The sequence below is a fragment of the Peromyscus californicus genome, unplaced genomic scaffold (genome assembly GCF_007827085.1).
Source record: "Peromyscus californicus insignis strain IS unplaced genomic scaffold, ASM782708v3 Scaffold_19__1_contigs__length_69161282, whole genome shotgun sequence".
Lineage (NCBI taxonomy): Eukaryota > Metazoa > Chordata > Mammalia > Rodentia > Cricetidae > Peromyscus > Peromyscus californicus.
In genome coordinates this window covers 63,479,886-63,493,995 of record NW_026294491.1, presented here as the reverse complement: position 1 = coordinate 63,493,995, position 14,110 = coordinate 63,479,886, and the positions used below count along the sequence as shown (strand labels likewise).

The 14,110-nt window shown below is 51.6% G+C and overlaps 1 protein-coding gene across 1 annotated transcript; it reads right to left on the bottom strand.

Moving 5' to 3' along the window:
* Positions 1-2,932: 2,932 nt before the first annotated feature.
* On the bottom strand, positions 2,933-11,343 carry Unc5cl (unc-5 family C-terminal like). The gene is made up of 8 exons (XM_052743996.1): positions 10,959-11,343; positions 10,151-10,451; positions 8,653-8,915; positions 7,923-8,024; positions 7,736-7,803; positions 6,812-6,912; positions 6,255-6,368; positions 2,933-3,704 (listed from the first exon to the last, which is right to left on the bottom strand). The coding sequence occupies exons 1-8, from the start codon at positions 11,341-11,343 to the stop codon at positions 3,482-3,484; spliced, it is 1,557 nt and encodes a 518-aa protein (XP_052599956.1). The 3' UTR covers positions 2,933-3,481.
* Positions 11,344-14,110: the final 2,767 nt, after the last annotated feature.

The following is a 14,110-nucleotide window of genomic DNA, read 5'->3' as shown; positions in this document are numbered from 1 at the left end:
TTAAATGTGCCACTAATGTTTGAATGGTTGTATGTGGAAATGATCACATCCTGGATATATTAGAGTTAACAAAATATATTACCCAAATTGATGTCACATGCCTCTTTTTACATTAAAATTTTATTACATTTCTCTCTAGGGGGAGGGAGTCACATTTGTGCCACAGTACGTGTGTGGAGGTCGGGGGACAACCTGCAGGAATCCGTTCTCTCCTTCCATCAGGTGGGTCCAAGTACTGAACTCAGATTGTCAAGCTTGGCAGCAAGTGCCTCTGGGCCATCTCAGCATCTCTCTTCTGACATTTTTTGTTGTGACTCTTAGAAAATGTGAGCTCGTGCATGTGGCCCTCGGTGTATTTTAATTGGATGACACAGATATGGACCTCAGAACTATCTATAACCTGTGCTCTGAATGGGTACTGAGGTGGGCTTACCTGTGAGCCCTGGAGTGCTGACTCCACCTTACCCTTTGACCCCCTGCCTGCCCCCAGACTCCTGCCCATGGGAGCAAGATTAGACAAGACAGGCCTCGATGGCATTCACGAGAGCAGAGTCATGAATTTGTTTCTCAGGACCAGACAGGTGACCTACTGGGGGAAGAACTGGAAGAGAAGCTGCAAGCTGCCATCAAGGGTTTTAGTAAAGTCAATGCACAAGAGGGAAATATCTCCACACAACTGGGTCACTGCGTGACACCTCTGTCCAGTCTGTGGACTCGATGGTCCTTGTCGGACCTCTTCCGCTGCTGCTTTGCTCCGAGGGTGGAAAGGCCCCCATTCAAGTCAGCCCAAAAGTTAGGGCAACGCATTAAGTATACTGACACCCACTAGGGTACACCTTCTCATGACTTTAGGTGCCAGAAATATATATCTTCAGGTGGGAACCGGTCCTTCCTCCAGGAAGCACACAGCCAGGACCTGTCCCGGGACATCCAGGCATCGCTTTGCCAGCCCTAGAAACTTCTTCGGGCAGCCTGTGATTGACTAGCCTTGGTTGTCAGCTTGACTGGATCTGAAATCAAAGGCAAGCTGCTGGGCACACCTGTGAGGGTTGGCTTTGACTTTCTTATTTGAAGTGGGAAAGACCCACCCTACCTTCCAATGACAGATAAAAAGAAAGACCGAGAAAAACCTTGGCCTTTTGCCTGCTTGCCTTCACTCTGGCTGGCAAGTTTCTCAACCCTGTTACTGTGGTGGCCACAGCTCTTTACTGGTATCAAAACCCTGATTCCCCAATCCCCTTCTTCAGGCTTCCAATGTAGACAGAAGACTAGGGGTTCCCCGGGAATCCTCTAGACCTTTGGCACATATTGGGCCTGCTAAGGAACCCACCCATGTGGACTAAACAACTACCAGGTTCTCTGTTTCTTGGTGTGAAGACAGCCAACTTGGACTTTTCAGGTCATATCCTGTAAGCCAATCTAATAAACACCATTTTAAAGTATATACATCCCTTCACTTCTGTTCCTCTAGCGAGACTTAACACATGCCAGAAAGCATTCTCTCCCATGACAGGAATCAGAACTCTCACAATCCCCCTCTCCTGTAACCCCTGTGGCTTCTGTTTGCTATATAAAATCAATTGTTCCAGAAAGGACTCCAAAGATGCCTCTGATTGGCCTGCTGGGCAGAGAAAAAGCTGCAGGAGATGAGGGGAGGAAAATGCCCTTTGCTGGCCAACTCTGAGCCACGGCACCGACTTGGGCAGATCAGCAGCAAAGTGGAGAGAAGGGCAGAGGGGACAAGAGAGGCTTAAGAACAAGGAGGGGACGCAAGCGCCCAAATCTCAAGGCTTGCTCAGGAAAGGGGGAGCGAGCTGCCTGAGGGACCGATCTGCTTTCATCCCAGAAGTGCAAACTGCCAAATGCTCATCGGTGTGAGTTAACCATCCAAAGTCCCTGGAGCCTGGAGAGACAGCTCAGTGGTTAGGACCGCATTCTGCCCTTGTAGAGGACCAGAGTTCAGTGCCCAGCCACTGTGGTCAGGTGGCTCACAACCTCCTATAACTCCAGCTCCAGGGGAGCCAACGGCCTCCTCTGCCTCCGCTGACACCTGCACTCACATATACACACACCTACGCATCATTGGAAATTTAAAATTGTATTAAAAAGTCATACTTATATCCAAGTTTATCAGTCTTGGCAAAACATAGTTATGAAGAAAAGCATTTTCATATTTTACTAATTAATACTGCTCGCCATTAAAAAGTACCAATAGTTTACTCAAATAGGGAAGTGAATTGTTAATGCTTCCAGAGAGATGGCGTGCCTTTGGGCAAACTAACAAAACTATTGGTAAGCAAGAGGATTAATAGCTGGACTGGGTGGAGTGTCCTTTAATCTAGTTTTTACTTCCTGACCCTAAGGGAGATCTTGATCTGTGGGGGGAAATCTCTACTCATTCACTCCTGGAATAATTGGGGCTCTTTCAGTACCCTTGATGCATGGCATTCGTTTGGAGACACTCGCCTGAGGGAGTGACTGGGGATTTGTTTTAAGAAAGAAAGGAACACACAAAGATGGGGGGGGGGGGGATCCACAACTGGACAGAGAAAAAGCAGTCAAAAAAGACCTGAGCCACAGAATGACAGGCTGCCTCTGAAAGGGGGGAACTGCAGGGGAGGAGCCAGCGACGAGGGTGGAAAGACATGGGGCTGGGAAAGGATGTGCGTCCTGAGGCTTCTCAGCTTCATGTGTGGTCAGAGAGACAGGCAGAGGAGGAAGACAGCTGTGAACTTCATGGGAAGGGACAGGAGCCAAAGAGCAGTAGGTATGACTGCCTCTAGATCTGGCCTTGAACCCGCTGCCACCCTCCCTCACACCCATCAGGTGAGCTCATTAAGGCAGCTCAACACCCATTCTTGCTTCTGCTCTGTGCACCCACCCTATTCCCCAAGCCCCACCCAAAGATCTCTCCCAAGGTTCTCTCTGGAGACCTCTCTTTGCTCCAGCCCATCTTCAGCGCCCACCCTTCTCAACTCAAAGCTACGCACAGCTCCACACCCACGGCATCCCCTAGCCATAGGGAGGCGCTTCCTAGAATGTTGCCCTCAGCTGGTGGTGAGTGCATGTCCAGTCGGCAGAACAGACTCCCCAGGGCAAGTTCAAAGAAGCCGACATTCCTCATGATTCCAGCTTGGTGCTGAGACTTGAGACTCGGTGCTCCTTGAATACTTGTGGACTGAGCCGTCTTCACCTCAGTGTGCCCGCAGGGCCACCTGGCAGTCCACGAGAAAATTAAACGGCGTTTTTTGGAAGCTGGCTGGGCTGTGGTCATCTCCCAGACTCTCGCGCCCCCTACCGGCCAGGAGGGAACCTGCATGCAGGACAAAGTTGGCCAGTGGATGGAGAGCAGTCCTGATACAGGGCTGTCTGGCCTCACTCCGGGGTCCAGTTCGGTCCACGCGCGTCTGCGGCATTGACCCTGAGCTCATACGCACGGCCAGGTCTACTGCAGGACCCCGCGAGGCCCCGCGGGGCGTGCTTAGAGTTTCTCATCCAGCTCTAAGCCACCGTTCTCCCAGGTGCCTCCGTGCATCATGGCAGGGCTGCCCCGGGGGGTTCTGTTCAGGTAGTTCTGGATGGCCGAGGCGCAGTCCAACCGCTCCATGGAGGTCATGAGGTAGTGAAGCTCCTGCAGGCTGCCATTCTGTTCCTCAAACAGCTCCAGGATGGCCGCGGCGGGGCTGCGCTGGCAAGACAAGAACCTGTCTCCAAGGGACAGGGGCACAGTGAGAGGAAAGCAGGGAGCAGTATGAGACCTACCCTGCACCACACCCCTGTGCTCTGCTCCCCTTGTGCCTGGGTTCCTCTTACTAAGCTGAAATCTTGCACAAGACAGCCTCTGAGAATGTCCAACCATTTGACATTGTGACAACGCTGTCCTAGTTAGCTTTGTTGTCAGCTGGACACAAGCTACAGTCATCCGGAAGAGGAAACTTGAGCTGAGAAAATGCCCCTATAGATTGCTTGTAGGCAAGTCTTTGGGGGCGTTTTCTTGATTAATGATTGATATGAGAGGGTGCAGCTCACTGTGGGTGATGCCATCCCTGGGCAGATGGTCCTGGGTAGTACAATAAAGAGGCTTGGGCAAGCTATGGGAGCAAGGCAGTGAGCAGCATTCCTCCATGGCCTCTGCATCAGTTCCTGCCCTCCTGCCCCTAGTTTCCTGTCTTGAGTTCCTGCCCTGACTTCCCTTCAGGATGGACTATCATGAATAAACAAATAAACCCTTCCCTACCCAAGCTGCTTTTGGCCATGGTGGGGTTTTGTTTTGGTTTGTTTTGGTTTGGGTTTGGGTTTGGTTTTTCGAGATAGGGTTTCTTTGTGTAGCTTTTGGTCCCTGTCCTGGGTGTCGCTCTGTAGACCATGCTGGCCTCGAACTCGCAGAGATCCGCCTGGCTCTGCCTCCCGAGTGCTGGGATTAAAGGTGTGTGTGCCACCACCGCCCGGCTTGGCCATGGTGTTTTACTACAGCAATAGATAAACAAACTGAGACAGGTGTTACCTACAATTTCACACTCGAGAACCATGTAAATTAAAAACAAAACAGAAAAATCCAAGCTTTAAGAATGCTTATGATTTTGTGTTGTATCACATTCCTAGTTTCTATGATGACCCTCCATTGTTCAGGAACCTTCTAGAGTCTCTTTTACAGTCACCAGCTCCTAACGGCCTCACTCCTCCACCACCTTGTGATGCCCTCTTCCTCTGACCTGTCCTTGCCTCCTCTCATCCTAAGCCTCCTGTCTCCAGGCCCACGTTACGTCACTTTGCATATCCTGTGCCCTGCACCTCAGCTGCTCCCCACAACTGGAATGACTTCTCCACAGCCTCCTCTCTGATGCTCTTTCTGACTCCCCGTTCTGCAGCCCTCTGGCCGTACTCAGCTATCCTTGCTTCAACTGTTGCGTCTCTCTTTTCAGTGTTCCGTAATACTGAATGCACACAAGAGGGCACATGGAAAGCTGCTGTTATTCTCACATTCTCAAAGGCCCTGGCTGTATTTCATTTGTGCTCCTAGGATGTGAAAACATATTTCACTCTTGTGTCCCAGTGCTTAGTGGCACAAAGACAGGCACTTGACAATTGCCTAAACCAGGTCTGCCTCCAAGGTCCGGCTCTAGCTCATCCCTGATGAGGGCCTGCAAGCCCAGACTCTAGGACCTGCGCAGAACCGTTCTTCTGCTGATCCCTTTGTGAGCTCCTTGGCAGGAGCCCCAGCCACTGTGATTGCTAACACTTACCGTGCTAACAAGCGGCAGGCTTCCAGCTACATGTTGTACACACATCATCCTATAATCTGCTTTTCCATGCCTTGGGCCACAGTGTGGCAAGCACTCACTAGTACCAGGGACGCGTCTCATTCCTTGTGAGATATTTATTGCACACCTACTATGAGGCAGACCTCATACAACGGATCTCGGGCTGACGGAATGGGCTTGGCGTCCCGGGGAGAGGGCAAAGTCTTCTAAATCCTGCTGAGGCGCTGGGGCCCTTCTCTTCCACTGCGACACCATCACTACTTCCTTTTCACTTACAAAAGCCACAGGACAGACACGCAGGAGTGTGAACTTGAAGCTGACTTCCAGAGAGAACACACAAAGGCTTCCTCTCTATGCCTACCCAAGGAATGACCTGGAACCATGAGCTTGGCCAGGCTCAGACACACAGACGGGCTTGGGGGGGGGGGGGTTTACACCACCACCCCAAGCAACCCCTGAGACGTTCTTCAAAAACTGGAATCTTAATGCCTGCCCCCATTTTCTTCAGTCCTGGACTTGAACAGTAATTAAAATAAAACTGTCTCTGGTATAAAGAACTGAGACGCTGGGGACAACCCGGGGACAAGACACTTTCCCCAGTCCCTGAGAAAGAGAGCCGGTCCTATAACCAGGTCTAGTCGTCTTCCAGCCTTTGTCTCATGACTAAATTGTAAGTCAGTTACGAGGAACTGGAGTCTTTCTCTCCCCAGTTTTGGCTAAACTGGAAGTAAATCTATTTTTATCAGTTCCGTTTTCTAGTTTCTTTGGAAACACAGGGAAGGCAGGTGGCTGTTTATGGACCAGAGTGTCTGGTGACAGTTACTCTGGAGGTTAAGGATGTAGAAAGAGCTGTCCTTCTAAAGGGACTCAGGTGGGGAGTAGCCGTTCAGTAACTCTCAAGTCACCTTGTCTGTGGCCCAGTTCCCAGGATGTCCTGAAGTCCCCCCAGCCCAGCCCACCTTGGATTTCCAGTACAGCCCTCCTGTTGCTTACCGGATTTTCATGCCACAGAGCCCCAGGTGGGAGGCCAGTCTGCGCCAGTCATTCCCAGTGACACTGTTGGGCTCCAGTAACATCTGCAGCTGCTCAAAGAGCTCCGGGGGCAGCCTGAGGCAGGGAACACGGTGTAAACCAAAGGAAGGCTCAGACACCAAAGGCTGGCTGAAAGCTCAATCTGTGGCCACACAATCTCGAGGTCCTGAGTTCAATACCCAGCACCCACATAAAAAGCCAGTGTGGTAGCATGCACGTGTGACCCTAGCATGGAAGAGAGGGGGACAGGCAGATTCCTGGGACTTGCTGGCCATCCAGAGCTCCAAAGTTCCAATGAGAGACTTTATCTCAAAACAAGATGATGGCTCCTGAGGAACAGTACCCAAGGTTCACCTCTGGCCTCCATTTGCATGTACACATGTGCTTGCACACACCCGCATACATGAACACACACACATGCACACACACGAGGGGACTCAGTCATTCTCCAGTCTCTTTACCTGCTGAGGCAGGATTGACAAACACCCCCAGACAACAGCAAGCCACCTTCACCTCACCTATTGCACGGGGGTGGCTTAGAGACAGGAGGCGGTGCCGCCCAGGACTCTTCCTCTGACGCCTGGAATCTGAGGATCTCCATGTACTTGGTTTCCAAGCCCTGGATCACCAAGAGGGACAGAGAACACACGCACAGGTCATGAGAAACTCCTCCCTCAAGGGGCCCCACTGTTTTCCTCGTGGCTCTCCTACCCGTCACAGGCCTGTCACCAGAAGATACAGCCCCCACCCCACCCAGGACCATGGACCCTCTGCCTCCAGACCCCAGAACCCGACAATCAGGCTTAGATTTGCCCCTAAGAATGATAAAAACCACACAGGGGGCATCCTAAGCTGGCGGAAGGCACCAGCAAGACACGGGACACTGCCCAGTAACAGAGAAACTGACCTCCAACTGTCCTCCCCAAATGACAGTGTGTGGCGTCTGCCCCCATCCTGCGAGATGCTACTTTGGTTTTCCAAAGACTCTCAAACCTGACATGTTTGTCTCTTCCCTGTGGCTGTGGGAGGGAGGGAGGGAGGAGGAGACAGCTAACCCTTTCCACCTGCTCAAGTCCGGCTTCCTAGTCATCCCCACTGAAGATAGATGGGGACAGTCACCTTGGAGGAGGCCAGGTCTTCCAGATGCCCTAGCTGTCCTGAGCTGGGAGAAAGAGATAATGTAGATTTGAATCGTTTAACTTTCTGATGCTTCCATCCATCCATAAAGAGGGCTCAGGGATGGAGGATAACTCGGGGCCAGCCGGTCTAAGTCCCTTAAAGATCTGGCGTGGTAGCTCACGGCAAATGCTCTCTTTAGCTACTTTGTTTTGTAATCAGGTCCCTGACCACTGTGAACTGGACCCAGCTCCCTGGCCCAGACAGCTCCCTGGCCCAGACTTTCCTCAGGTCCAACCCTCCCTCCATGCTTCTGCACAACTCACATCCTGGAAGGTATGCATGGTGACAATGATCTCATTGGTCAATGCCGAGCAGTCTTGATTCTCATTGGCTACAAAGAGAAGCAAAATGGGTGAGCCAGGAAAGGACTCGGGGAGGAGCAGAGGGTGGGGCTGGAGAGTAGGGTGGCAGGGAGGGAGAGCAAGAAATGTGCAGGGCTCCAGGCCATACCTGCCTTTCTCCGGAAGCAGAAAGAACGGAAGGGGCACTTTCCATGCCAGATATGAAGATGGGGAACGAGCTGGCGGCTACTGTCATCCACATTTTCCCAGCCTGGGGAGAGGACGGAAGCGGAAGTCCTTAGAGTACAAGGCCTTCTGCAAGTCTTTCAGAGGTTGTGGAGAGGCGTCAGGATGGCAAAAGGCCAATGAAGATACAAGAGCTTGAGTGGGCACCTCAAACTGGCCTGGTTTCTATGCTTGTATTTCTGTAACACACACACACACACACACACACACACACACACACACACACACACACACACCTTCATCAGTCTCTTTTCCTCTACCCCCACCTCTTAAAGCAGCTGTATTCCCCAGAAATGTTCCTACCCACAACCACACAGAGGATTCCAGAAACACCGTCAGCAGCCCTAGCCTTAAGAAGGGCCCCAGCAGGCAGACAAACTCAGAACACAATTCCCAATCTGAGGTTCCTCTCGCTTCCAGCCTCCCGCCTCTCATCCTTCCATTCCAGGATGACTGGCGAGGGCTGAGTGGGAGACAGAGGAACATGAACAAAGCCAGAAGGTCCTTTCAAGGCTGTTGGTCCAAGAACCCAAGAACCAGGTCCAAGAAATAAAGTTGGGGTTTCTAGATTTCCTGGAAGGCCAGAGGGGAGCCCTGAACCCTCCTCCCTCCCATGGAGCTTTCTATCCCTCACCCCCTGGGGCCCACCTCACCCTCAGAGATGTACTTGAGCATCAGGCACTGGTCTGCTCTGGCCCCAGTGAAGTCGAAGAGCTGGCAGGGCCCACGCATGCGTCCGCCATGGGGCTGTTCATTGGTGATAGCCCACTGCAGGGCACAGGGGGTATTGTTCAGGAAATAGACACGCAGCTGCAGGTGGGTCTGCCCCGGCGCCAGTGGGGAGCAGAACACTGCCAGCTGCAGCCACTTGCGGGCTGTCTGGCCCAGGGGTGCCTCCAGAACACAGGTGTAGAGGCTGTGGAGGGAGATGGTGACAGACACCCACGCATAAGCACCAAAAAGGCAGGATCCCGAGGTGCCTACCACCATGCTCCTGTCACCTGCGGGGTCTCTAAGTGGGTGAGGAGAGCACTCCAAACAGGCAAAGGAGGAGGACCCGGTGAGAGACAGAGTGTCTTAAAGGGCCAGGAAGCGAATGGGCCATGATGACCGTGATGCTAATACTGTCAACTAGACAGGATCTGAATCACCATGGACACAAATCTCTGGGCACATCAGTGAGAGAGTTTCTCACGTGAGTTATTGAGGTGGGAAGACCCACCCCAACAGGCGGGATGGGGTTCTGGACTGAGGGAAAGACAAATGGAGCAGCAACAGCCGTCTCTTTCCCTGGTGTTTGACTGAAGAGCAGTATGACCAGCTGCCTCAAGCCCCTGCCTCCGTGATTAACTGTACCCTTGAAATGTGAGCCCAAGTGAGCCCTTCCTCTGTCAGCATCTGTCATGGCAGTGAGACAGTGACTAAGACCGTGACTGCTACCTACTGGAGAGGCAAGCCAGCGTGCATTACCTGGCAGCAGAGACTAATCACGGGGTCCCCAAGATTTGAAGGGGTCCTGCACATGGTCCTCCTGGGGGGTCAATGGATGACAAGAAAACTGGGAAGCAGGGGACCTAAGACCCTAAGGGATGGAGAACAGGCATGACAGGAGCCCCTCCTGAAGAGTTCAGGGGCAGTGCTGGAGTGCAGCACAGGTTAGAGGGGGGCAGCTAGAAAAGATGGGTGTGGAGATGGGACACACTCGCTGCAGGCGTGTCCGACCTTTCGACACTGGGGCACAATGATGTCACACTCAAGAACCATGCAATTAAGTTGCAAAAAAATATATATCTCAATATGTTTTAAACAAGTCTACAGCTGTATGTTGAGCCTTGTTCTTGGCTGTTTGGGCCGGGTGGGGCCTGTGGACTGTGGGTTGCACATGCCTGCTAGACAGAGGGATGAGTTGAACCAGCTGTCTCCAGACAGGCAGAGACGTCAACGGGGCAGAGTCTCAGATGGGGTTCCGATGACAGAGGGACTGCCATGGGCATTAGAACAGCAGGCCCAGAGAGGGACACAAAGGTCCTAACAGACTGTCAAAGGATCCTAGATGAATAATAGGGCAGGCAGTTCTAACACAAAGATAAGGAGCTAGAAGAGAGGGAGGGAGGCACGGAGCAGGAGGACAGGCCGAGGGACAAGGCCTACCTGAAGTGAGAGAGCAGGATACGACACTCATCCCGGGAGGTATAAGCCCCCGGCCGACCCAGAGGCCTCCAGTGCTTGGCGTCCAGCAAGGAAGTGTTGCTGCTGTAGGCACAGGCCTGACTGGGCTGCTGGGCACAGTGCTTGAATGTGAGGGTGCAAGGCTTCAGGAAAGAGGCCCCATGAGGGCCACATGCCACCACAGGACTCACGAGTCCCTGTCTGTGAGACAAAGAAGGGGCGTCTGTCAGGTCCCACACCAGAACCAAGGACACTCTCTCCTGGCGACCCACCGCCACAGCACCTGGAGGGACAAAGGGCTGAGATTAGTCTAGCAAGTAGGAATGTTCTGCCCCTTGAAGGATGCCAGGCAGAGTGGGCAGGGAATCTGAGCCCAAAGCCCAGGACTGAGAGTGCCCAGCAGAACACTGAGAGGCTGTGTGGAATAAGGAAGTCCACCGTGAGCTGACTTAGGGTTCAGTTCTAAAGCAGTCCACCATTTCCTTCCAGGGCCACAGCCACTTGTATGGGGACTTGTATGACTTTACACATGACAGTCTTCCTTCCTTTGTTAGGAAAATTGTTACAGCAGGCTGTCTTAGAGCAAGGCATTCTACTTCCACCTGCAGAGAAGCTGTCCCAAAAGATGTGTGGAGACTCATCTTTGGAGAATCCAACTTTGGAATCCAAAAAAGCTAAACTATAAATACAGTTTTCCAAATTCCAAAGTTATCTGTGGGTGGAGCTCAAATGGGGTACCCTCCCTTGCTGCCTGAAGAACTCTGCCAAGAAGGATGCTGGGAGTGGTTACCTGGTGGGATGAGCAGAGAAATGCCTGTGTTGTGCAGCATCAGGCATCCACCGCGGTGATCCACCTCTCGAGCAGAATACACCAGTAGCTTATGCATCAGCTGGCGCGTGATGGTCTGGCCCCGGGTGGGCGTGTGCAGTTCCTGGTAGAATGCAGCCACCTCCGGTAGTGTGGAGGGTGGGCTCTGCCTTGGGAGCTCATACTCTGGTGACGGAGTGGGTGGGGACACTGTTTCCTCCTGGTCATCTGGCTTCTGGCAGGCCTCTGGCAGCCACCGAGAACAGTGCCGTCGAAGGCACTGAACCAGAAGGAAAGCGCTGGCCACAGGGATCCCCACCAACAGGAGGAATTGGAAAGGGTGGACAGAACTCTCCTGGGGGCTCATCCGCCTGGTCACTCCTGCACCCCTGCACCAACCAAGGCCAAGGGCCTGAGGGGAAAGTGGGTAGAGACAGAAGGGCTGGGCTAAGTCTTTAATTTGTTGAGGCTGAGGCTTCGATCCCCTAGATGGATACTCCCCCCTTTTTCCCCTCCTCCCCCATGCAGGCAGGCACATGAGCATGCGCGCACACACACACACACGCAAACAGAAGAACCCTCCTGAGCTAGGCATGGTGGTACACATCTATAAGTCCAGCCCTTGGAAGGCAGGAAGATTTGAAGTTCAAGGCCAACCTGAGATACAAACTGAGACACTGTCTCAAAAATAAAGAGCTTCCCACACTTCTCCACAACCTAGTTACAGCTAAGTAAATGCAAATGCATAAAGAACTTGTATTCTGAGGTAGAGGACATGAGTTCAAAGCCATGTTGACCACTGCACGTGTTAGGATTGTCATAGGCTTGATTTACCTCAGTGTCCTCATTCGTCCAAATAACTACTTTTGAGTCAGATACACACCTGTGATCCTCGCACTCAGGAGGGTCCTGAACTGGAAGCCATCTTGGGCGACATAGCATCTCAAAAACAAAATTTACCTTTATGAGCACTCATAAAAAAAAAAAAAATCTGTAAGGAAAAAAAAGCCCCTCCAATCTCATTGATATAAAGTCCATGTATAGGCTGAGGGCAGAGTGCTCTGATGCACAGGGCCCTGGGTTTGAGTGTGAGCAACAAGTGAAGAAAGTATACTGTGAGCACGAGAGAGAGAGAGAGAGAGAGAGAGAGAGAGAGAGAGAGAGAGAGGAGAGTAAATTATAGAAGTGTCTTCAGTAGTGGTATGTCATAAACACACAAGTCAATTATGTAATTTGACCTATTTTATTGGTCACATTACGAAGTAATAGTGGGGCTGGAGAAGTAGATGGCTGAATGGTTAAATGTGTCTACTGCCCTTGCAGATCGGAGATTCAGACCCCAGCATCCATGTTGGGTGTCTCACATCTGCCGGTCACTCCTGCTCCATGGGATGCAACACCCTCTTCTGGCCTCTGCGGGAACCCACCACAGGCATACACTCACACAGACATACACATACATACACATAAGGAATACCAAAATAAATATTTTTAAATAATAATATTTGTATTTAATCCAACACATTCAAAACATTATTTTGGCAGGCAGTGGGTGTGAACTCGTTAGTGAACTATTTCCCTTTGCACTTAGGGCGCAGCTCGGCTGTTCACACTCTCAGTTCTGTGATGGCTCGTGTCTTAGTGGAAGTCTGGAAGGATATATTCCCAACCTGTTCTAGTGATCACCACTGAAAGTCGCCACAACTGGAGAACACAGGAATGAATCTGGCAGTCTCTGCATTACTTGGAGTTTTCACAGCAAGCATGTCCTTTGCATGAACTTTAGAGTTGTGTGTGTACATGTCTGTGTATGTGGGTGTGCATACATGTGGAAGTCTGATGTCAGCTTTGGATATCATTCCTCAGGAGCCATCTACCTTGGGTTTTTTTTTTTAGATTTACTTTTATCATTTTAAATTACATAAAGGTGTGTGTGTGTGTGTGTGTGTGTGTGTGTGTGTGTGTGTGTGTGTAGGTATGTGCACATGAGTACAGTTTCCACAGAAACCAGAGGCATCAGATTCCCCTGGAGCTAGAGTCGAAGGCAGTTGTGTGCTGCGTGACGTGGGTGCTGGGAACCAAACTCCCATCCTCTGGAAGATTAGCAAGTGCTCTTAACCACTGAGCCACCTCTCCAGCCCCCACCTGGTTTATTTGTTGGTTTGGTTGGTTGGGTTGGTTTGGGCTGGTTTGTTTTTGCTTTGTTTTGTTTCTTTCTTTGTGTTTTGAGACAGGGTCTCTCACTAGGACTTGGTGCTCACCCAGGAGGCTTGGATGGCTGGCCAGTGAGACCCAGGGATCCACTTATCTCTGTCTCCTCAGTGCCAAGATTATTAATGCAAGCCACTACGCCCACATTTTCACATGGGTCCTGAGGACCCAACTCAGTTCTCATGCTTACATAGGAAGCATGCTATCAGTCAAGCCATGTCCCTGGTCCTTGGGGGTTGTGGGGGGGGGGGGGCGCGGGGTGTTGAGTCCTAGGGCTTTGCATTTCTTAACCTAGGGTGGCATGAGATCATGTGAGAAGCACCTGAGATGATAAAGCACTATCCAAATGTGTGTTTATTTATGCCCCTCCTCCTGCCATAAAAGTCCGAAGGTAGCTCCCAGGCATACATCCAGTACAACATGATCAGCAAAAGTTAAAAGTGGAAGCAAAAATAGAGAGAAAAAGAGGAAGAAGGAAAAAAAAGTGGGACCTACAGAGAGGCTGAAATGAGGCAGGCCAAAAGCACATGCTCACTGAGGGCTCACCTGATTACCTGGCAGTGGCAGCCATTAGAAATTCAGAAATTTCTAGCAACCTCCAGGATGCATGTCAGCTTTCCCTGAATCTGCTTCCACCCCCTTGTACTTCCTCCTTGAGCCTGTCCTGCTAACTCCCAACACCCACACATGCTGGTGGAGCCGGGCTCCCCATTCCCTGCACATTCTGGCCCCTGGCTGTGGCTCTCCGCAGCCCTGGTGATGCCCCAGCCCTTGACTGGCTCACAGCCTCTCCGACGTCAATCTATCTCTTCCTTATATGCTGTCCCACAGCGTTCTCACTCAAATGAGTGTTTTCTGATCTCCAGCTGCATACCAGGCACCATGGGAGGCTCCAGAAGTGAGAAGATGTCTTGTTCAGCCCT

Bases quoted from the DNA above. Each gene is read 5' to 3' on its own strand.
- Unc5cl (XM_052743996.1), bottom strand. From the start codon at position 11,343: ATGAGCCCCCAGGAGAGTTCTGTCCACCCTTTCCAATTCCTCCTGTTG. The intron at 8,025-8,652 runs GTGAGGTGGGCC...TCCTCTCCCCAG, and splicing joins GCTCAAGTACATCTCTGAGG to GCTGGGAAAATGTGGATGAC. The intron at 7,804-7,922 runs GTATGGCCTGGA...TTCTCTTTGTAG, and splicing joins CTGCTTCCGGAGAAAGGCAG to CCAATGAGAATCAAGACTGC.